Consider the following 22,485-nt stretch of genomic DNA (forward strand, 5'->3'; position numbering starts at 1 on the left):
GGTTCAGAAGCGCTCTCGGCGCCTGCCGTGGCTTCCAAACTGCGCCGCTTTCTCCTGCGGCAGAAAAGGACTTTCAGATGTAGTAGCAGCGGCGGCGGCAGCAGCGATGACTTAGGACAGCGCCCCCTCCCCCTAACAGCCGCCTCTCCTTCTCCCTCTCCCCGGGCCTCCCCCCCCATCCCGTCCCTCCCTCCCCCCCGGGAAGGCGCTGGGGGTGTGGCCAGGGGCCGGTATAAAGTCCGGGGGAGCCGGTCCCGGGCAGCAGCTCAGCCCCCTGCCCCCCTACAGCCAGCCGCCTGGGCCGGGCCGAGGATGCGGCGCAGCGCCAGGCTCGCTCCCCTCCGGCCCGCTTGCTAACTTCCTCGGCTTCGTCCTTGTCCGCCAGCGGAGCCGCCCCGTGTCCCCGCGCCCTCCGGGTCGGGTCCTCCAGGCGCGCCGGGCGCTGCCTCTGTGTCCCCCGCTGCCCGCCCGTGCCCCGTCCTCGCCCGGTCATGCTGCCCCTGTGCCTCGTGGCCGCGCTGCTGCTGGCCGCCGGGCCCGGGCCGAGCCTGGGCGACGAAGCCATCCACTGCCCGCCCTGCTCCGAGGAGAAGCTGGCGCGCTGCCGCCCCCCCGTGGGCTGCGAGGAGCTGGTGCGAGAGCCGGGCTGCGGCTGTTGCGCCACTTGCGCCCTGGGCAAGGGGATGCCCTGCGGGGTGTACACCCCCCGCTGCGGCTCCGGCCTGCGCTGCTACCCGCCCCGGGGCGTGGAGAAGCCCCTGCACACGCTGGTGCACGGGCAAGGCGTGTGCATGGAACTGGCAGAGATCGAGGCCATCCAGGAAAGCCTGCAGCCCTCTGGTAAGGTGCCCCATCCCTTGCACGCCCTCCCTGGGGTCCTCCCCTCCCAGAAGCCCCTTCCCCATTCGGGCTGGCCCGAAAGGCTCTTGAAAATCCCCTGTGAGCTGAGCAGAAGGCAGGTATGTGGCAGGGCCCGACTGGCATGGGACAGGGTCAGCCAAGGAAACTGCTATCAAGTCCCTAGCAGCCTGTTGCCACCATCAAAGAGGACTCTTCCCATCCCTCCGTCTCAAGGGTGCCTATCTGGGAAGAGAGGTCTCAATGGTAGTCCTGGCTGCTGGGGCAAGAGTGGAAAATTAAGTGACTTGGTCCAGCCCACAGCCTGCAAGTGAGCAGTCTAGGGCCAGATACCTGGAGGATGGGGTTGGTGGCAGTGGAGGCTTTCTGTTCCTGATCCAGGGACCTCCCCTCACCCTGGACCCAAGTGGAGGCCCCAGGGGTCTGAGAAGCCAGGGCTCTGGCTTTTGACATTGAGGTGGGGTGGAGTGGGACATGTAAATTAGAGTGGCTTTGGTGGTGAGAGGCATCAGAGTGGCCCTTCCTCAAAGCCCCAGGCCGGCTCACCTAGCTTTTTGAGAGGTATTGGGAAGACAGGGGTCTCTCTGCCAGGCCTGGGCGCCTCCTCCTGCCCTGGTACACAGGCGCCCTGCTCCCTTCTCCTGGCAGGTGCCATTTGAGGTGGCAGAAGAGAAGCAAGTCTTGGCTCCCAGCCCAGAGCTGCAGAAACCTAACGGGATAGGCAGTAGAGAGGAGAGGGATGGGGCGGGGGGGGGGGGGAGAGAGAGAGAGAGAAAGGGAGAGAGAGGTTTAGAAGGTCTTTTGCCCTAAACTCATTCTTACACTTTCTCTTTCTCTATTTCTCAGTGAGACTTTCAGTTTCTCCTTATAGTCTTTCTGTCTCTCTCCTTCTTTCTCTTATTCTTTTGTTCTTTCCTGCTGCGTCTCTCAACCTCTAGTTTCACTAACAACATTCTCAGATTCTCCTTTCCTCAATATCTCCTGCCCGTTATCAGTTTCCTTCTCTTTCTCCTATTCCTTTTCCTGTTTTTGCTGCCCTGCTTTGCTCACTTTCATCTCAGTCTCTTTCCGTGGCTCATTCTCTTGACTCTGTCACCGTTTCTCTTTCTGTCTTTGTTCCTGTCTTTCTCTGTTGCTTTCAGAATCTCTCTGTCTGCCTTTCTCTACCTCTGCCTCTGTTTCTTGTTCCCTCTCGGACTCTGTTTTGCTCTCCCTGTGCCTCTGTCTGTTTCTGTCTCTTTTCCTGGTGCTTGAAGCTTCCATTGTTGCAGTCCGGATGCTGGGACTCCGGCCCCAAGCTTCCTGCCCTGGGTCCCAGACCGCTCCACTTCCTCAATCCTCTGCAGCTTGTTAGCCAGAGGAGAGCAGGATGCAGGGAAAACAGGAAGGAGGTGGACCCCCGGGGTCTGGGCCTCGGGCCGCTCTGCCCTTCCTGCCCCTGGGCAGCGAGAGATAGGTCAGCAGAAAACATTCTAGGAGAAATGCCAGCCTGGCACCCAGCACATCTGGGAAGCGGGGGTGGGGGTGGAGGGTTCTGGGGGTGTAAGTCGCTGATCCTGGGGCAGAGATGCCAGCGCTAGTGGGAGAGCAGACTGGGAGTGAGGGCTGAACCCTTGGGCTCCCCGGGTATAACGGGTTCCTTTTGCTTGGTATCTCCACCCTCCACCGGCCAGCGGGTATCTGGCACCAGATTAGGATGGCTGGTGAGCTCCTCCTCTCTCACCAACTTGCACGTGGGACAGAAGAGCCCTCAGTGGGTCTTGGGAACCCCTTCTTCCCTGGCTGGGTAGGAACACCCCGTCCTGAAGCGGAAGAAGCTGTTCCCCTAGGAGCTTTGGGGAGGCATGGCGTGAACAGTTTGTGAGTGTCCTGTGAACATCGCGTACACCAGCCTCGAAAGGCAGCTTTAGGCCCCTCTTGGATTACAGGGCCCAAGGTCTCCTTGCCTTGGCCTCCACCCTTGCAGTGCAGGCAGATATCAGGAGAGGGGAAGGGGAGGTCTGGGGGGCCCTGGGGAAACTAGGTACCTACTCAGCAAGCTGTGTCCATGCCCTCTTACCTCCCAGTCATCCCAGAAGTACCCCTGCCACGGCCCGGGCCACACTGCACTGTGTGAAAGGTGCCCCCTAGAGTTGTGCAGTAGCCCTGCAGGGTGCCTGGTGAGACCAGGTGGCCAGGGCTCAGCCCCTCTCCCCGCTGTTCTCCTGAGCCTTCCACTGTCGATAGGCTACTGTCCCTTCTGCGTCCCAAAGCTTGGGCCTTCTTGCCTGGGGAAGGGAATAGTTTGGCAGAGAGGTCAATCAGGCTCTTCTGCCTGCCTTTTCCTCTTGGGACTGAGCTTCAGCAGGTGATTGGGGAGGGCAGTCACTCAGCGTGCCCCCTCTCTTGGCCTGCTATGGTCCAGACGCCCACTCTTTGCTCCTGGGGCAGGTCTCCCCCATCCCTCTCTAGGCTACCCCCCTCCCCCGTGCCCTCTGCCGTGACCCCCTGTCCCAGCTTTCCAAGCCAGAAAAGGTTGTGGATTAACACAGCTCAGGCCACCAGAGGTGGGGGAGGCGTGGGACACGTGTGTCAGAAGTCCACGATCCTGATTCAGTGTACTGACCCTCGACTTGTGGAATCTGGGGGAGTGGACAGTGGGAAGATTAGCGTTTGGACTGGGGAGATCCTAAACTGTGCTCTGGGTCCCTCTGGGACAGGGTTAGGGAACATGCAGGCTGGGTTAATTTTTAGTCAACACAGCAAATATTGTCCCCCCTACTTCAGTACTGGGAATCCAGTCATGTCATGGGAACAGGGCCTTCCCAGAAATTCTGTGCCTTGGGGGAGGAGGGAAGGAGGAGCATGGCTGCTTAACATTTTTTCTTTAGTTTTGGCAAAGCCAGAATTATTGGTGCCTCGGGTATCAGGAGTCTTTCCATTTAAAGACATAGGAGCTGCAGAGATAAGTTCTTCTCCTTTCCTCTAGCCAGACTGCTTCATTTCCTCATCTGTAAAAAGGGGGGACAGTAGGACCTATCTTGCAGGGTTGGGGCATCTGGCATGGAGTAAGAGCTCAGTATTGGAGCAGTGATGAGGATGGTGATGAAGAGGAAGCCGAATGGATTTAAGTTGAAGCTTAACTTCTCCTCTGATGCTGGGGCTTTGGGGGACAGTAGGGCAAGTGAGCAAAGCTGGGGGGACATGCAGAGGAGTGGAGGGGGTAGGGTGGAAGGGCCAGCTGTCCTTCTCTGACTCTTTAGTCTGAGGCCAGCAGCATGGCACAAGGGTGAGGGGGACACCCCTTGAGCCAGACCTCAAAGAAAGGCCTGGTACCCAGCATGGGTGGTCTTGGCTTCTCCAGCCAGAGTGCAGGGGGAGAAGGAAAAGGCCTTGTTGTAGGGCAGGTGGGTGACCCTCCAGATCGTGTCTGGTTGGCTGGGCCCACCTACCTCACAGCCTCACCCTGGGCGTCTTGAGGGGAGTGGGGGCTAGAGTTGAAGGGAAATCATGAGGATGAAATCAGGCAGCAAGAAAGAGGAAATCTTCTAGCTTTGACCATGAACTTTGCAGCCATTGGTGCCAAAGCTGTGAAACCTCTTCTTTCTCTGGGTGCCTGCCCTTCCTCTGTGGCTGGAGCAAAGACCAAGGTTTCCCCTGTGGCTGGATGTCGTTGGCCTAGCTCCAGCGGGGCAAGAGGAGGTGACCTGGCCTACCTCGGAAGCCCCGCCTCCCAAACAAGCCTTTCAGATGTCGGGAGGTCCGACCTTTGGTGGGGGGGCGGGCAGGTTTGACTCGGCTCCCGCTCAGAGGGGAACCCACCAGGATTGCGATTTTTCCAGAGGGCCCCACCTGGGTGAGCAGCTCGAGGAGGATGGACCTCCTGCGTGAGCAGGGAAGTAGCAAGAATTTAGCCAGTTTTAGAGATGGGAAGGTGAACGTTTTTTTAGAGACTCAAGGCTATGACCCTCACCCTCCCAAGCCTAGTGCCTAGGGTGGATCCTGGGGTGGGGTCTCAGTCTGCCAGTTAAACAAGACTGGGCAAGAAGAAGTTACAGATTAAGTGGAAAGTCAACAGCCGGGGTACAGTCAGTGTGCTCTGGCCAGGGCAGGGTCAGGGCGCCTGGGTGCATGTGGGTGGGTGTGCACGCGTGGACCAGTGTGTGTCTGGACACGTGATCGTTTGTGTATGTTTGTGATCCTTGAGTCCGAGCCTGTCTGTGTCTGAGCTGGCAGATAGGGACGTAGTCTGTGTACCCCTGCCCCTGCGAGAAGCAGTACAGAGCCACTCTCCCTGCCTGCCGTGTTCTACTCTAAGCTGAGACACAAGCTGCGGCTAAGTGTGCTGGGTGGTGGAGAAACCAAGGTGGGGGAGGCCAGGCAGGCTGCCTGTTGATAATGCCCCATGTGACGGGAGCCCTGCAAGAACATGAGCTATGTTTCCAAGCTTGCCCTATGCCCTACGCGTCCCCAGGGTTCAGTGAGTGGACCCAGTTGTCCTCCTTCATGGCACTTCCTAAATTAAAGGATAATCATTCCAAATATCCTTTAATAATCCCCCGAGTAGCGCAGGGAGATCAGCTCGGTGCTTTGCGTCCACCTGGAGGGGTGGGATAGGGAGGGTGGGAGGGAGACGCAAGAGGGAGGAGGTATGGGGATATATGTTTATGTATAGCTGATTCACTTTGTTATAGAGCAGAAACTAACACACCATTGTGAAGCAATTATACTCCAATAAAGATGTTAAAAAAAAAAAAAAAATCCCTCCCCCGAGTGTTTTTGTGAACTTGACTCATAGAAACACAATGTTGGAAAGTAGTCGAATTTCTACGGCAGATCTCTCCGGGTCCTTGAGACCTCTGCCACCCTGACGTGCCACACCTCCAGGGCAGAACTCTACCTCCTGAGGCAGCCCCGTGCATTAGAAAACTCTGCCTAGGGAACCTAAGAACATCTGGCCACTTACCAAGAGGGACAAGTGTCACTGTGCACAGCCGTGCTTTCCTTTATGGTCATGAAAAGAAAGCAAACTCAAAGGAAGAACAACAAAACCTTTCCGGTTGAAGGGGGCCCTCAAGGTAGTGTCGTGGGTTGTGTCAAATGAGCCCCTGGGATCCTTCCAGACTTTCCAGGTAGAATGGTGGCCCCTTTGTTCCAAGCTCGCTCAGCTTCTGTGGTTCCAAGACAAATCTTTCAATTCTTTTAGGTCTTCTATTTCCTTTCTCTCCAATCCCCAGCTCCAGCCTACACACCTGCAGTGCTGTGACCCCATCCACTAGTCTTGTGGCTTTGGACAAGGCGGACGCGGTGATGGCGGGGGGTGGTCACTGGCCAGCCTGGGCCTTCTTAGCCAGAAGGTTCCTTGGGAAGGTCTTCAGGGAAGAGCTTAGATCTCAGGTCTTCTCTCTGGTTCCTGCCTGGGGGCTTGGGGTCTATCTTCCTATAGCCCCCTTTGCACAATCCTGGTCTTCTGAAATTGATCTGCCCCTTCTTTTGCTGCCCACACCAGCTGGGAAGTCTTTGCTGTAGTGGCTTCTCCTTGGTTGACCTTCGGGAACTCAATCTTTTGGGAGAGAAATCCCCTCCAGACTGCCCTTCTTGGGATGTTAAATATGCAGAAGGAGGGATTATATCTATCTGCTCCATTTATTCCTTCCCTCTGTTTCTTTTTTCTAAGCCAGCCCTGCATCAGTGACAAAACCTCTTCCCATCCTTGGTGACTGAATTTTATAAATAACCTTTGGTGTGGAATCTTGACAAAGACTTTCTGGGGGTCTAGATTCCTCCTTGCCTGGTTTCCCTTTATCCACGTGCTTCCCCCTGCACCCCCAGAACTAGGAGAATAAAAAGAGAACTAACCCCCCAACTAACTTTGGCTCGGCAGAAAAATACCATTTAACCCAGAGGCAGCTCTGGGACTGCTGCCATGCATGGAGGAACCTGCTAACTCCTCAGGAAAAAAAATCCTGACGCAAACCAGATGTAACCTTCTGTCCTGCTGCCAACATCTGGAATGCTGGCAGGGGCTCTGCACTCAGGCCGGCAGCAAGTTGCCAAACCCGAGCATTTCAGAGGTGGCTCTGATCTGCGGAGGGATCTTGCGACCTCTTTCTCCAGCTCAGCCCTGTGTTCTGGTTTTGGCTGCCTGGATGGAAGAGCAGTGGTTACAATTCTGGGACTTCTGGATGGGGTTTCTCTTGAGTTCGGATAGAGCCTTTAGGAGAGCCCAGGGAGAGCGTGACGGTTCAGCCTCACCACCCCCGTCTCCACATCCCCAGTGCCCTGGCTCTGGGCAACAGATGTGCACTTTGGATGGGGTCTGAAATGTAAGGATGGGAGACTTTGGGGTGGGGGGGCTGAAGGGACGTGTGAGGGTGTTCTCTTGGTTCTGGGGCCACGCAGTGTCTCAGACACACACGCGCACACACACACACACACACACACACTCTTTCACATGCAGGCATACACACCCACTCCCACTTCTCCTCTGCAGCCAATGGAGAGAGTTTTTGGGCCAGATTTCTCATCACTCATGGAAACTTTGATTCTGGCCGTTTGGAAGAGGGTCAGCAGAGCTGACAGCCCTGGGGATCCCCTGGCTGGCTCAGCCAGATGCTGAAAAGAGCAGGAAAGGCGAGAGGAAGAAAGAGCAGACCGAGAGGGGGATGGTAGGAAGAGCTGAATGCAAGGGGGATGAGATTCGGTGTGGGGCCCCCTGCCTGCTTGAGACCTCCCCTGCAGGGCCCAGGGGACCCTCCTGCTGTCTGGGCAGCTGCAGCTGGTGACTCATCTGAGGGCTGGAGTGGGTGGAGTGAGGGACAAATCAAGGACTTCAAGAGGAATATTCTCCTGAGGAGATCCTGGGGAGTGGGGAAGAAACCGGGGTGCTGCTTTCATTTCTTCGCACCCCCCAGACCCCCTGCTCTTCCCCAGCGCCAGGCTGGAGAATCCCTAAGAAGGAGAAAGCAGGTGGGAGGCTGGGTTGCTGTGCTGCCTTGTCCTTTCCCATCGCTGACCTTTCCCCATCTTGGCCTGATTGCAGACAAGGACGAGGGTGACCACCCCAATAACAGCTTCAGCCCCTGCAGCGCCCATGACCGCAGGTGCCTGCAGAAGCACTTCGCCAAAATTCGAGACCGGAGCACCAGTGGGGGCAAGATGAAGGTCATCGGGGTCCCTCGGGAGGAAGCCCGGCCTGTGGTGAGGACCTCTGACCAAATGCGCATGTGCATAGGCACACACACCACCACCATCCCCAGATGTGGACGATGTCCATTCAGCAAACATTCTTTAGATGTCTGCTGTGTGCAAGATGCACCTAGGGTGCATCAACAGGACCCAGAAAGCCCTCACCCCTCTTCTTGAAATTCCTTTCCTGCTCACCAGTTCTAGACATTGGGATAGCTGAAGTTATTGTTAAATACTGAGACACGTCCGTACTGGTTGGTGAACAGCAGTGGCCCCAAGCCTCCTGATGTTTCTTGGCCCTTCCCAGGGATTCCCCACCCCGGAGCTTCTCAGTAGCTAAAGGGTTCATGCTGGCCATAGCAGGGAGCCTTGGGACCCTGCTCTAGGGTCTGGCTAATGTCCTTTCTTTTTTTTTTTTGAAATTGGGCAAAGATGTGTTAGGCAAGTGCAAAAATTAGAGAACATGGGTGGCATTATTAATTACAGACAAAGCAATAGTGAAGTCAACTGCAAGCATAAATCACAAAAGAGGAATGTTTTTTGATAACAAAGGACAAATTCATAAAACTTAATCACATAATGTCCTTTCTGATGGGTGTTTCTGATGGATCCATGCCTGGGTCTTACAAGTTGTTAATTATATGATTTCATCCATCACTCCTGTTTAGAAATCATCCCCTTCCTGTCCTTCACCATAGATTTCCTTTCCCCACAAGGTCCCTTCACTTCATACCCCTCCTTTTTAGAAGCTCTTTGGCTCAAGATCCTCTCTTCAATGTCCCTCTGTTCTGCCCGCCAGTGTCCCCTGAGCCCGAGCTCCTCCTTTTACCTCATTGGGCCCTGCTCAGCTTCCAGGCCTTAACCCTCCTTTCAGAGCCTGCAGTCCTGATCTGACCCCCAGCCCCCGTCCTCCTGCCTCTCTCCCTTCTGCTGAGCGGTTTCGTCCTCCCCCTCCTCCAGCCCCAGGGCTCCTGCCAGAGTGAGCTGCACCGGGCCCTGGAGCGGCTGGCCGCCTCACAGAGCCGCACCCACGAGGACCTCTACATCATCCCCATCCCCAACTGCGACCGCAACGGCAACTTCCACCCCAAGCAGGTGGGTCTCCATCTCCGCCGACTCGGCCCGGCCTCAGCTCCAAGATGTCCAGAATGGAGGTCTCAGGAAGGGGGGAGCTCCTCAACCCAAACCTAACCCTTTGGACCCTCCCCCAGACCCTCCCCCAGCCTCAGGACCTCAGCTCATTTTGCCCACTCACTGATTTTGCAGATGAGGAGACTGAGGCCCAGGGAGGGGTAGAGGCTGGCCCAAAGTCACAGAGCGAGTTAAAGGCAGACCAATTACCCTGCCTCCCCATCCAGGCTTATTTCCATGACCTCTGTAGTCACCATCTGTGATGCAGACCTGGCACTCCTGCCAACCTCTGCCTCCCAACCCTCTCTCACTCCCCTTCCTCCATTCCTGTGAGTTCTCCTTTGTCCCTGGATGTCTGAGGTTTCCACGTGTGTCTTGTGGGATCTTAGTTCCCTGGCCGGGGATCGAACCCAGGCCCTCACAGTGAAAGCGTGAAGTCCTAACCACTGGACGGCCAGGGAACTCCTGATGTCTGAGGTTTTATCTGGGAATGGAGGGGCTAGGTCTGGAAGAGTTGAGGAGGAAACTCAGCCTGCCCCTTCCCCCAAGCTGAGCTGCCAAACGACCTGGGGTTCAGCCAGGCTGGAGGTGAAGCCAGACCTGACAGCTGGAGACGGGAACTTTGGGTGCAGCAGAGGAAGGAGAGGGCAGGAGACAAGACAGGAATGCAGAAACCTCTGTACCTCCACACGCCCTTGGAACATGGGCTCCTCTGACAAGCCCCCAGGACGCTGGGATGGTCAACGAGGTTGGCCTGCTCCAGCCTCATCTCTGGCCTGTCTCAGTCGGGCTCATTCAGAAGGGTGGCATATCTGGGCAGGACACTGGGTGGGGTACCTCGTGCTGGGTGTGGCCTGGATCTCCTCCAGCCCTTGTGGGTGTAGGCACACACGTCCTCCCGCTCCGTGCTCTACAGACAAATCCACAAGGTGGACCACCACTCAGCCAGAAGAGGCCTAGCTAGGAGGAGAAAGGCGGCCCCCGAGTCTGCACACCCCAGGGTGGCATGAGGAGGTTATGAAGAGGTGTGTGATGGAGGAGGACCACAGAGGTCTCCCCGCCAAACCAGCACCAAACCTCTCTCCAGCCTTTATCCCAATACCAATTTCATCCTTGGCCCAATTTTTCTTTTTCCTTTTTTTTGACCATGCCGTGTGGCTTGTGGGATCTCAGTTCCCCAACCTGGGCCCTCCGGCAGTGAAAGCACAGAGCCCTAATCACTGGACCGCCAGGGAATTCCCCCTTGTCCCAATTTTTAAACCGCCCCCCCCCCCGTTAAAAAAATCAATAGACTTTATTTTTTAGAGCAGTTTTAAGTTTACAGAAAAACTGAGCAGGAAGTACAGAGTTCCCATCTACTTTCCCACCCCCAGTCTCTCCTATTAACATGAGTGTGGTACATTTGTTACAACTGAGGAACTAAAATTGATTATTAGTTATTAACTAAAGTCCGTAGTCTTTGTTAGGGTTCACTCTTTGTGTTATACACGTTTATGTGTTTCCTTCCCCCCAGTTTTTATCCCACTGAAAATTCTGACACTTGACCCTTTATCTTCAGGCCAATTCTGACCCTTGAGACAACCTTCACTCCAACTCTAATCCTGACTCTGAAATACACCTTTACCCCCCTACTCTTCCTCCTCTGCTGTCTAATCTGGACCCAAACTTTAGCCCAACTGCTTTAATTGTTCTGCCCTTGACCTCTGTCTCTATCCCAATTCCATTTCTGACCTGGGCTCTAAGCCTCACCCCACTCAAGTGTTAGTCATAATTCCCAATTCACCTGCCACTCTTATGCTGATCCTACCCCAGCTTCAATGTGGATAATCACAATCTTAACCATAATCCTATTCTTAAAGTCCCCACACAATCAGGACCCAAACTAAAACACAATCAGAGCACAAATTAAAAACTTCTCCAACCTGAACCCTAGCCTGTCAAATCCAGCTGCCCCTTTCAACTCCATGGATCCAGTCTCCCCTCCAGGTAGGCTACAGAACTTCCTCAGGACCCTGCCTTCTGGACCTTCTGGACCAAACCTCTCTGGACCTTTCCTTCTTGGCCAGCTTTACTCCAGTGAGCTCAGAGGACCCATGTTCAAGAAAGCCTCCGCCCTTAGAGTCCATCTTGGAGCCCCTGTCTGACTTGGGGGCTGGGCTGGGATCGGGGCCGGCTGCCTGAGATCTGACCTCTCACACCCTTGTCTTGGCAGTGCCACCCGGCCCTGGATGGGCAACGCGGCAAGTGCTGGTGTGTGGACCGGAAGACGGGAGTGAAGCTTCCGGGGGGCCTGGAGCCGAAGGGGGAGCTGGACTGCCACCAGTTGGCTGACAGCTTCCGCGAGTGAAGCCCTGTCGGCAGGCGGGGGGGCTCGCTGCCCCCTGCTGCCCCCTCCCCTGGAGGCTGCAGAGCTGACCTGGAGCCTGGGTCTGAGTCCTGGCCCTGCTTCTGGCCCAGAAGTTTCCCTTGGGGTGTGTTTGCGTGTATGCGTGCGTGCGTGTGTGTTTATGAGCATGGGTGTGCCCTTGGGGTGAGCCGAAGCCTAGGGGTGTCCTTCTTTGGGCTTAGATAGCCTGAGAGAGCCCTGGTATGTTTCCAAATTGATCCTGGATTCATTTAGCCCTTCAGCCATCTATAAACACTTCTTGACCACATACTACATGTCAGCTCTAGTTTTCAGCCCTGCGGGCTCTTATTTTAACTCCCTCTGATTTAGACATGTGAGGCCACCTCCTAGAAGGTGAGCACGAGTCTGTAGGAGAAGAAAAGTCCCAGTCCCGTAATGAGGGGAGGAAAGTAGACATGTACCTTGACCGTTGTCCCTCCCCTCAAACTAGTCAGAGGGTAGAGGCCATAGGGAAAGTGTGGGGTAGCAGGTGACTCAGTGGTTAGGAGATCGACTGAGACCCAATTCCAAAGCTAAAGCCTGCCAGGCTCCCCTTTACTTCCTCCCCAGGTCTCTCCAGGGGGAAGGACCTGCAGGGACAAGCCCACCTTAGCTTGGTTGCCTGGCAACTGAGACCCTGCTTTGGGGGAGGGAAGAGGTCAGCGGAAGGCCTGCAGGACAGAGGGCTGGGGAGGTGGGGCCCATCTCTGAGCAGTCAGGGGAGGAGGAAAGAATGCACAGCTGGAGTGCATGTGCCTGATGGAGAAAGGAAACCACATGCTGGGAGGTGAGGGACTTACCTGGGGTCCTGCTTCCACCCCCATTTGTGGTCACAGCCAGGAAGTCACCAGGATGACTCCATCCTTCAGTGGCTCACTGTCTGTGGCTCTGCCTCCCTCCCCACACCTCCTTCCCTGGACCTTCCTCCCCGATATTTCCCTACCCACTGGGCATTTTCTGGCTTGACTGGATGGAAAGAGACTTAGGAACCTACCAGTTGGCCATGATGTCTTGTTTTTTTTTTTTTTTTTTTTTTTTTTTTTTTTTAACAAAACAGAACAAAACCAAAAAAACCATAGACAATGGTGTTTGGTTGATTTATTTACAATTAAGAGACAGGGATGCACCAGGGGTGGGGAGAGCTGTCTTACATAGTAAAAGGACTGCAAAGGGTCAGCCAATTCACCCTCCTCTTCCTTGCAGCTCCTTCCTGGGGAGCCTCTCTGTCCCCAAAGTCTGTGCTGTCTGTGTTCAGACTCCTGGTGGGCCAGTAATGGCTTCTGAAGGGAGGGAACAAGCAGGGACAGCCCTGCTGGGCCAGAGCTATTTCTGGGATCAGCTGGTGTGTGAAGCCGGGGCATTTCCTAGGGCATCAGGCAGACTGGGTTTGCGTCTGGATTTGATTTATCGATTTAGTGAGGGGGAGGTACTGCCCTGAAGCTAGGGAAAGGGGGTAAGCTCTCCAACACATTCCACAGCTCTGACTGCCTAGATTCCTGACTGGGGGTTGGGCTGAGATTTGATTCTGAGGGGTTGGGAGTGGGGGTATCTTTGATCTTGCTGTCCTGGACTCGCCGGGCTGTGGGCTCTCAGTACCAGCCCCAGATGTGTGCCCACGTGGTACCACTGGATTCCTGGTCGTCTCCCAATGCTCCTTACCTCTCACCTTTGTGCTGTGTGTGTGTGTGTGTGTGTCTGTGTGTGTGTGTGTGTGTGTGTGTGTTTGATCTCTTGAGGCACTCCCAGGCTTCTCGATTGCGCTGGCCCCTGATGCACTGGCACCTGTGCCGTCTGAATCTCGAGCCTGGGGCTGCAATCCTCATCTCTCTAACTCTGCCTCTGTGGCGGCATCCCACAGCCATCTAGTCTTCCTGAGGCACCACAGGCTGCTGCCAGCAGCAGGAGATAAAGAACAAAGTGACACTCCTTCAGCTAGCGGGCCTGCTCTTCATAGAGCTCCCTCCTTCCGGGGCCGAGGCCAAGGCATGCTGGGAGAGGAGGTGAGTGTAGGCTGAGGATGAAGGTTTAGGTCCCTAAGCCAAATGTAGGGAGAGTATCTCTTTCCCTAAGGCATCTCTTTAAATTCCCCTTTGTCTCCAGCCTCCCTTCCTAATGCTCTATTCTTGCATCCTTGGAATGGGTGGTAAGAGGTCCTTTTCTTTTCATGTGCCTCCAGAAAAAACCTGGGTCTGCTTGGCAAGTAGCTGCACGTGTGGCCTGGGATGTGCCTCTGTGATAGGTGTGTATTTATAACGTGTGGGTGCACATGTGTGTGCATACAGTGAAGTGACACCTGAAATGTGAGTGAGAGTGTGGGCTCTTACAGGGCGTGTGTACCTGGGCTGGGTGTGTGTGTAGATGTGATGCACGTTTGTGTGGTGTGTCTGGGTGGGCTGTATGAATCTGAGTATGAATGGGTGTGATGTGAAGAGAGAGGGAGTGAAATTCACAGTGTATGTATGTACTTCCCTCCGCCACTCATTAGCTGTCCTCAGTGCAGGGCTTGTAGGGAGCTGTCTAGCACAAGAGAACAGAGGATGTGCACTTTGGGAGTGGGAATCCCACATCCCACAGAACGCCCCCCACCCCTGGTGCTTGCCCGCACCATCTGGGAGCCAGGTCCTAGTTGTCAAAAAAGAAGGAAATAAAAGCAACGCTGGGGACTTCCCTGGTGGTCCAGTGGTTAAGGCTCTGCGCTCCCATGGCAGGGGGTGCGGGTTCGATCCCTGGTCGGGGAACTAAGATGCCACATTTTTATTTTGGCCATGTGACAGGGCCAAAATAAAAGGAACTCCGTGTCCATGTGGACACCCTCTACCACTGCCAGGCCAGAGGAAGGGAACTGCCCTGGGTAGTGTCACAGTGGGGAGAAGCGGGCTGCAGAGAGGAATTGCTGGTCTAGTTTGTACCTAAGCCCTCCCGTGGCCTCCAAATACCCTTGAATGGTCACTCGAGTTGCCACAGGGGCATCAGCATCCTGGCAGAGGTGGAAGGGAGGGGGAGGCAAGGACCAAACTCTTGTGTCCTGGTGGGGCCACCATACCTAGAATAACTTTGATTTTTAATTTATTATTTTTTTAAAGTTTTTTTTTTGATGTGGACCATTTTTTAAAGTCTTTATTGAGTTTGTTATGATATTGCTTCTGTTTTATATTTTGGTTTTTTGGCCCCGAGGCATGCGGGATCCTAGCTCCCCAACCAGGGATTAAACCTGCACCCCCTGCATTGGAAGGTGAAGTCTTAATCACTGGACCACCAGGGAATTCCCCTAGAATAACTTTAAACCAAAGTCCTTGAGTGGTCTGTCCTGCCTCCCTAAGAAATGTCATTCCTCCCACTGTGGTTTGGAGCAGGGGCATGGGGGACCCCCATTGGTGCTGACTGGCATCAGGCATTCATTCGGTTTCCATCTCCCAGCTCCCCAGTGGAGATCAAGACCTGATGTCTGGCTGAGGGGTAAGGGCTGGGTTTTGCATTGTCAAGAAGGCCAGGTGGGAGTAGAGAGAAAAAAAATGGAGACTTGGATTGATTCCAGTACTGGATTCAGGTGGGGGAGTCTCTGGAGAGCTGGCCGAGCCTCCTGGCCCCTTCTCCTATCAGGGACCTGAGGTTCCAGACACAGCCATTCCTTCAGCCCCTTCCAGGAAAAGGCTGCTTGTTCTAACCCCTCTGCCCTCTGGGCTAGATTCCACCACTAAGTTACTCCAGGAATGCTATGAGGCATGCAGGACTTGGGGCTCCTGCTCAGGGGTCCCCCTTCCTGGGGGGATCTGGCTGTGTGGTAAATGACCCTGAAATATTCCCAGCCAGAGAAACTCCCCCTGCATTCCAGACGCCTATGGCAATGTCACCTCTGACCTCGAAAGAGAAAGTCAAGATGATGTGGTTGGATGGAGCTGGGAGGCACTGGCAGCTGGGATGCTGGGTTGTCCTAGGGAAGAGGGGAGGAAAGGGGCGCTTTGTGAGTCTGGGGAGAGGGTCAACGAGGAGGAAGCATGTTCAAGGGGGAGGAGGGAGTTAACGGGAGCAATGAGTGGAGGAGGGGCAATGGAACGGACCTCGGGGCACACACATGCGCATGCGCGGGGGAGCAGGCACCGCGCCAGCCAGCGTGGTGCCTAATTAGATCGTAACTGTAGAGTAACCTGTCCCCTCTATGTCTGAGGCCCCAGAGGTTGGGGAGGCTTGGGGTCAGGGAGTAGAAGTGGGGGTGCTGTAGATAATTAGAAACATACCCTAATGAGTGAGCAGGCGCCACCAGGACCACCTCTCCCCTCACTGTCCCCCTCCCTTCCCCAGGTCCCCAACCCCCTTCTCCGTGACCTGGACAATTCCAGCCAGGCAAGGGGAGGGGCTGGTGGAGCCTGGGAGTGGAAACCCGGTGGGATTGGCTTCCTGGACCCTTACACAGTCTCTAAAGTGCAAACAACATATTTTTGCCATGCAGTGGTATTTAATTACACATAAAAACAGAGCCATTAAACTGAAATTAAACCCTTGTTGGAATCACTTAATTCAGGGCATGACAAATTGCTTTCAGTGGAGGCAGCAGTGAAGTCCCCTCAGGGAGAGATGGAGATTAGCGGCTTCCATGGCTGGTTGCTTCACCTCTTGGTCTTGGCCCCCTTGCTGGCTCTAAATTCTGAAATTGGGGTCAGAACCTTCTAAAGACCACCCAAGCCAAGGGGAAGCCTCTAGGTTTGTTCAGGATGACAGGAATGGAGGGTTGGAGACTCACAGAATCATTGTTCAACCTAGTTTCAGACAACTCGGTCCATTTTATCCATGGATAAGTTGAGGCCCAGGGGCCTGTGTCATCCAGAGCCAGGAGAGAACCCTGGCGCCAAGCCATGACCGGGGAGGCTATTTTATCCTTTCACCCTGGGCCTGGAGACAGAGGTTGGGGCTGGGTGGGTGATGGAAAACAGAGCAGGCCCTGGTCCAAGTCTGGAGGCAGCAGGGAAAGCAAAATGGGATCCTGGGGCTTGGGCTGCTGAGGCAACCTTGACTTTGTGGAGGGCAGCCTAGTGCCCAGACTCTGGCTCAGACAAACCTGGTCACTTAACTACTTGGGTGAGGTTGGGCAGGTATGACCTTCCAATCCTGCGAGCCTCAGTTTTCCTATCTGTCAAATGGGGATGGTGATTCCTATCTATAGAGTTCCTGTGAGGGCCAGTGGGCAGAATGCCTGAATAGGGCTTGGGGCCAAGTCCAGTAAGCGGTTCTACTGGACTTCCTTCTCAGGACCTCTGGTCCCCATTTGTAATAAAATCCAGCTGGGACCTGGTGGTTTCTAGGGTTCCCTTGCTCTGTGTTTGCAGCCCTTTCTCCTCCCTCCAGGCCCCTTCTTTCCTGCAGTTTCCCTTCTCTCCTCTGTGGTCTAGTCTAACTAAGGGCAGAGGTCTGGGGTGTATGGTTAGACCACTGGGTAGGAAGAGGCAGGCCCAGGCCCCCTAAAGTTTCCCTGCCTCACCTAGTCTTCCAGTGGCTGTGTGTGAGGCCCCTCTGGGAGGTGAAAGGGGGCCACACTGTGGGGAGGGGTGCTGGGGGTGCACAGTGAGGTAGTGAGGCTGTGAGGTTGTGGTCTCCCTCCCCCGTGTGCCCTCCACAATCTGGGAACCAGCTCTCCTGATTGGAACCAGATGGGTCCGCTGTGGCCGGAGGCCTGTCTTCGGCAGTCCACTTACTCAATGTCCTTCCCTGGGAGGGGAGAGGGGGCGTGGGCTAAGGGGAAGTGGAGGTGAGGAGGGTCCTTTTCATCAGGGCTGGGAGAGAGAGTACTTTCCTTCTCTCTCCTCTCCAGGCTAGTGGCCTGGGAACTTTCCTATTACCCACAGAGGATTATGGTGGGACGGTGGCCCGCTGAGGACAAGTCTGTCACTGAGGCTTAGGGGGGCAGTCTTAGAATTTATGACGCCTCCCCTGGGAGCTTGATCCCATCCCTGAAGCTCAGCTCAGCTGCAGGTTGCCAAATAGGGGCTAACTATGCCTGTCGCCCGACTCCAGGAGTGCCCCGAGGTCATCCCCCTCACCCTTGGACTCCTTGGCCTTGGTAGACTGCCAAGTTCCTGCCCTGGGGGTTGGGGTGGAAGGGCTGGGGCTGGGCTGAGGCCCAGGGTTCCCGTCACTGCAGGCCTGGCAGCTACCCGGCTGCAGATGGCCCTCCCGCCAGCCTGGCGGCCAGCACAAATGCTTTACAGCTGTACCTCTATCGGCTTGCCCCGAGAGCCTAGAGACAGAGGTAGGGAGCTGGGGGGCACAGAGCTACCGTGGGTGGGGGACAGGCTAAGATGGCAGCCCAGCAAACCCAGGTTGCTAAGACAAAGAGGACAAGGAAACTTGAGGATCCAGAAAAAGCTTCCCGAGCAAGGACCGCGGGGGAGGATCCTGGGTGCTACCGCCTGGCAGGTCCAGGGATCAGGGTCCCTGCCTCCCTTCTGGGTCCTGGTCTCTGAGTAGAGCCAGAAGCTTCCAAGTTGAAGCAGCAGGAAGGGGAGTCCAGGCTCGTCCCCACCCAGGGGAAATTGGACCAGACTGCTCAGGAAACAAATTCAATTTTCCAGCATCATGGAAGGTTAGTCAGACAATAGAGGGTTTTTTTTCCCCCAGAAAACATACGAAAAAAAACATCATAAGAAACAAAAGTCCAGTTGCCTTCGGCTGAGCTGTTTCCCAACTTCATTTCTCAGCTTCAGGTCAAGGCTTCTCATTCAAAGTGACATGTGACTGCTCAGTGACCCTGGCCTGATCTCAGGCCTGTGAGAGCCATGCTCCCAGGGTCTGTGACCACCCTGACTTCCAAAAGCCCTGGGTGGGCCCAGCCCCATGCACCAAGGGAGGGGCAGTGGTAAAAACAAAAACCTTCCCCCAAAGAGATTTTGGATTTAGGGGCTGGTGAGTCCTAAATCCCAGGCAACAGGCCCAGATGGGTTTATATTAAAATGTAAACGGACCTGAAAAGTTTTGAAAAGTTTTCTTTTTGCGGGGTGGGGTGGACCACGGGAAGTTGCCTTTAAAATGCAAACAGACCTTGTAAACCCTTGCTTGGGGAATTTCTTGGGGCTGGAATGAGGGGAGCTGGCCTTGCAGGGAAGGGCCAGCCTCCAGTTGGGTCCTCTGCAGATGGTGGCCTTGTAGGGGACTCTGGGCACTGGCCGGGGAAGAGAGGGTCAGCACAATCTAAAGTAGAGGGCAGGCCCAGAGTGGGGGAGAGCAGAGGTTGCTGGGAGACAGATCCCAAAGTTCTAGGGTGGGAGGTGGGCGGTGGGGAAGACCACACAGGAAGCTTTGGGGGAGAGCTGGGCGGCATCTCCTGGGCTGGAGAGGGGGGTGTAGGGCGGGGTGGGGGGGGCGGTCAGGGAGAAGGGATGGTTCCAGCCTGATGGCTAAGAAAGGTCCTTCCCAAGAAGACCGGGGCTGGGAGCAGCTTTCAAGTTCTTCTCCAGTTCACCCATTACACAGATGGGAAACAAAAGCCTAGATGGGGTCTGTGATTTGCTTGCCTGAAGGCATAAATGAGCTGGTGGCACACAGATTAGAACTCAGGGCAGTGGTCTTTTGGCACCATCTCCCAGTTGGGGCAGGGGAGACTCTTCAGGCTCCAGAAAGGGGAAGCTAGGAAGGGCTATTATTTGGGAGGAAGGAAGGAGGTCCTGATGGAAGATTCTGGGTGGAAGATTACAGGGAAATATGCCACCTTTCAGGCAGACAGAGGGACAGGTGACTTTTGCAACAGCCTGAGCAGCCTGGCGTAGTGGCTGGAGTGGGATGGGGACCTAATCGCTGGTGGGAGAAGAGGGGCTTGGCAGAGACACCAGAAGGAGGGGCAGACAACTCTATCCTGGTGTAGATGGAGGCAGGGGATTGGACTTGATGACCTCTGGTTCAATAAGCTCCAAATGTCATCATTATCATCATCACTATGGGTTTGGGTCCAAATCGCTTGGGTTCAAATCATACTTTACCACTATTATGGTTGGACCCTGGGAAATGGACTTAATCTCCGAATCCACAGTTCCATATCCATCAAATGAGGGTAAATAATGATACCTACATAGTGTTGCTATCAAGATTAAATGAGATAACACACGGCAAAGCTTCTAACAAATACTGTAGGCCTGATGTGTGCCAGGAACTGTTCTAGGTGCTGGGGATCCAGCAGTGAACATGCGAGTCTCTTTCTTCGTGGAGCTCCTGTTCCAGCAGCCTGGTACTTGGCATGTATTAGGTGCTCAATGAGAGGTCGATAGGAGTGCTAGCCTTCTCAGAATGAACATTGGTTCTCCATAGGCTACAAAGTGTGTTCACGCCCAGTGTGTCTCTAATTTTGTGAGGCAGATATTATGATCGAGGAAACTGAGGCTTAATGCCCAGGGAAGTGGCTTGCCCTAAATCATGCAACTAATCAATGGCAGAGGGGACCTGCCACCCAGATCTGTCTGACCACCAGGCTTCTAATTCTTGATGCAGAAGAGAGAAGTTGCGTGTGTGCGTGCGCATGGGAGTGGGTTGAACTAAGGAAAGGATAATACATCCCATCTCGGTATTCACGGGGTGCCCAATCTGAATGCTGTGGAGGAGAGAAGCTCTCTCCTGGGTCACGTGCAGGCCTCTCCCGACCTCCTAGCCAACCGGGGGTCACCTAATTCTGCATTGCTCACGTGGGCGCTCAGCATGGTATTTGGTGACCCAAGTGAATGAGTGAGTGAGAGTCATTGTTCCTTTTCCTCCCCCTCCTTATTCTCTCTTTCTGGTTCCCTCTTCCTGGCTTGTCTTCCTGCCCCCTAGGCCTGCTCCAAGCCAAGCTCCACTTGCTCCCTGGCAAGATTTGACTGGGAAGGGGTGAAGGCTGAGACACCTTCCAGGAAACAGAGAGTTACAAAACGAGTAACTCTTGAGTCTCCAAGGGCACAGACTCAAGAAGAAGAGGGTCTGCTTTGCTGGGGCTGAGAGCCCCAGCCTGGCCGGGACTGGGGGAATTATGGGGGTGGGGAACATGGCTGGGGCAGGGCCCTGTATGGAAGGGCCCTATGGATTGAATTGTGTCCCCATAAATTCACAGGTTGAAGGCCTGACCCCAATGTGATTGTATTTGGAGATAGGACTCTTAGGAGATAATTTAGGAGGTTAACTGAGGCCATAAGGGTGGGGTCCTAATTTGATAGGATTGGTAGCCTTATAAGAAGAGGAAAATGCACTGAGGAAAGGCCATATGTGCACACAGCAAGAAGGTGGCCGTCTGCAAGCCAAGAAGAGAGTCCTCACCAGAACCCAACCATGCTGGCACCCTGATCTCACACCTCCAGGCTCCAGAACTGTGAGAGAATAAGTGTCTGTTGTTTAAACCACCCAGTCTGTGATATTTTGTTATGGCAGTCTGAGCAGACTAATACAAGGGGGAAGGGGGAACCCCAGTCCTGTTCTTTCCCACACGGTCCTTTCAAGCTCGGAGAGAACCCAGGCCCCAGGCCCAGATCAAGTAGGCTTCTGTCCCATGCTGCCTCAGGATGAGAGCCCCTATCCCTTTCCTGGCCTGAACTCCAAGTCTTCACAGCCTCCTCTTCCCATCACACTCCTCCCCAGCCCAGGCCTCAGGTCCTTTCTCCTGTCCCCACAAATCTGGTTACTTACTCCCTGTCTGAAAAGCCTCTGATGTCTCCCCATTACCTACAGGATAAAGTCCAAGCATGTTGCCGTGTACAATTGTGCATCATGCAACTTGCACAACTGTACACAGTGGTCCTGAGTCCAACCTCATTCATTCATTCATTCATTCACCAAGTATTCATCCCTTGGACATTCTCAGCTTAGCACCCAAGGCTCTTAATGATCCAGCTCCTGCCTCTTTCCTTTGCTTCCCCTCTTACCTACTCCCTTGGGTACCATATGCTTCAGCCACACTGAACAGGGACTCTTTTCATACCTATGTGCTTCATGCACAAATTCATCCATCTGCTTGTCTGAGAGTGCTGAGCCAGTGGAATGGGCACAAGTTTGGAATTCTTTTTCTCTGCCATTTACTAGCTGGGTGAATGTGGGGAAGTTAACCTTCTGAGCCTCAGTTTTCTAATCTGTAAAAAGGAATTAAACATATATAATGTACTTCACATTGCACTTAGCATATAGGAGCCCCCTAGCAAAAGTTGGGTTCCCCCCCCTCTTTACTGTTAAACTCCTATTTATCCTTGAAGACCCAACTCAAATGTTACTGCCTTGGTAACGTTGCCCTCCTTCTCCCCAGCTGGGGAAAGTTCATCTTCTCTGTACCCTTCCTGCCAGCTCTGTATGACGCTTACAAACCTCCATTATAACACTGTTATATTTATCCATTTTCCTGGCTCACATGAACAAAGCATGCAGCCAGAAAACACTGCTGCATGAATCAAGGTACTGACTTCTGGGTTGGGGGCCTTTAGCCCCCCAGCCCTGCCCTCTTGTTCCAAGCTCTCAGCCAATTGGATAGCATGAGAGTTAGGACAGGGGTAGGGGGTGGGGGTAGGGTGTTAGGGGCTGAGGATGAAAGCAGAGGTGAGCCACCTGCGCGAGATGAGTATGGGCGGTGGCTGGTCAGATGGGGTAGGGGTGAGGGTGCTTCAGCCCTCTGGGGTGTCCACTCTGTAGCCAGAGAGGAGGCAGGGGTTAGAGGACATGGGAATCTGGGTTTTGAGAAATGGTTGGTGACACAGTGGGCTGCTGTCCTCCCTTCCCATCAACTCCAGCAGCAGCTGGACTTTGCTGTGGGTCTAGCCACTGGGGACAGAGGGGCGAGGGGATTAAATGGGACAAGAGTAAGGAGAAGGTTTTTCTGTAAAGGGGGAGAGGATGGGTTTGGGGGTGGGTGGGTGGAGAAGGTATGATGAGAAGAAGGGTGAGGAAGGAGAGAGACACTGGGAGGGGGAGGGGAGGGAGGGATGGTGTACTTATGTGTAGAGAGAAGGATGAGA

General features: G+C 54.5%; 2 protein-coding genes across 2 annotated transcripts in view; one reads left to right on the forward strand and one right to left on the reverse strand.

Moving 5' to 3' along the window:
- Positions 1-244: 244 nt before the first annotated feature.
- Positions 245-12,625, forward strand: IGFBP4 (insulin like growth factor binding protein 4). The gene is made up of 4 exons (XM_082372253.1): positions 245-840; positions 7,880-8,037; positions 8,986-9,120; positions 11,369-12,625. Exons 1-4 carry the CDS (start codon positions 492-494, stop codon positions 11,501-11,503), a joined length of 777 nt encoding a protein of 258 aa, XP_082228379.1. The 5' UTR covers positions 245-491; the 3' UTR covers positions 11,504-12,625.
- Positions 12,554-22,485, reverse strand: part of TNS4 (tensin 4) — a 32,806-nt gene continuing 22,874 nt past the window's right edge. Inside the window, exon 14 of the transcript XR_014238509.1 lies at positions 12,554-21,612. The gene's annotated coding sequence lies outside the window, so the exon portion shown is untranslated. The remainder of the gene's footprint in view (positions 21,613-22,485) is intronic.

The sequence above is a fragment of the Balaenoptera borealis genome (assembly GCF_965194805.1).
Source record: "Balaenoptera borealis genome assembly, chromosome: 20".
Lineage (NCBI taxonomy): Eukaryota > Metazoa > Chordata > Mammalia > Artiodactyla > Balaenopteridae > Balaenoptera > Balaenoptera borealis.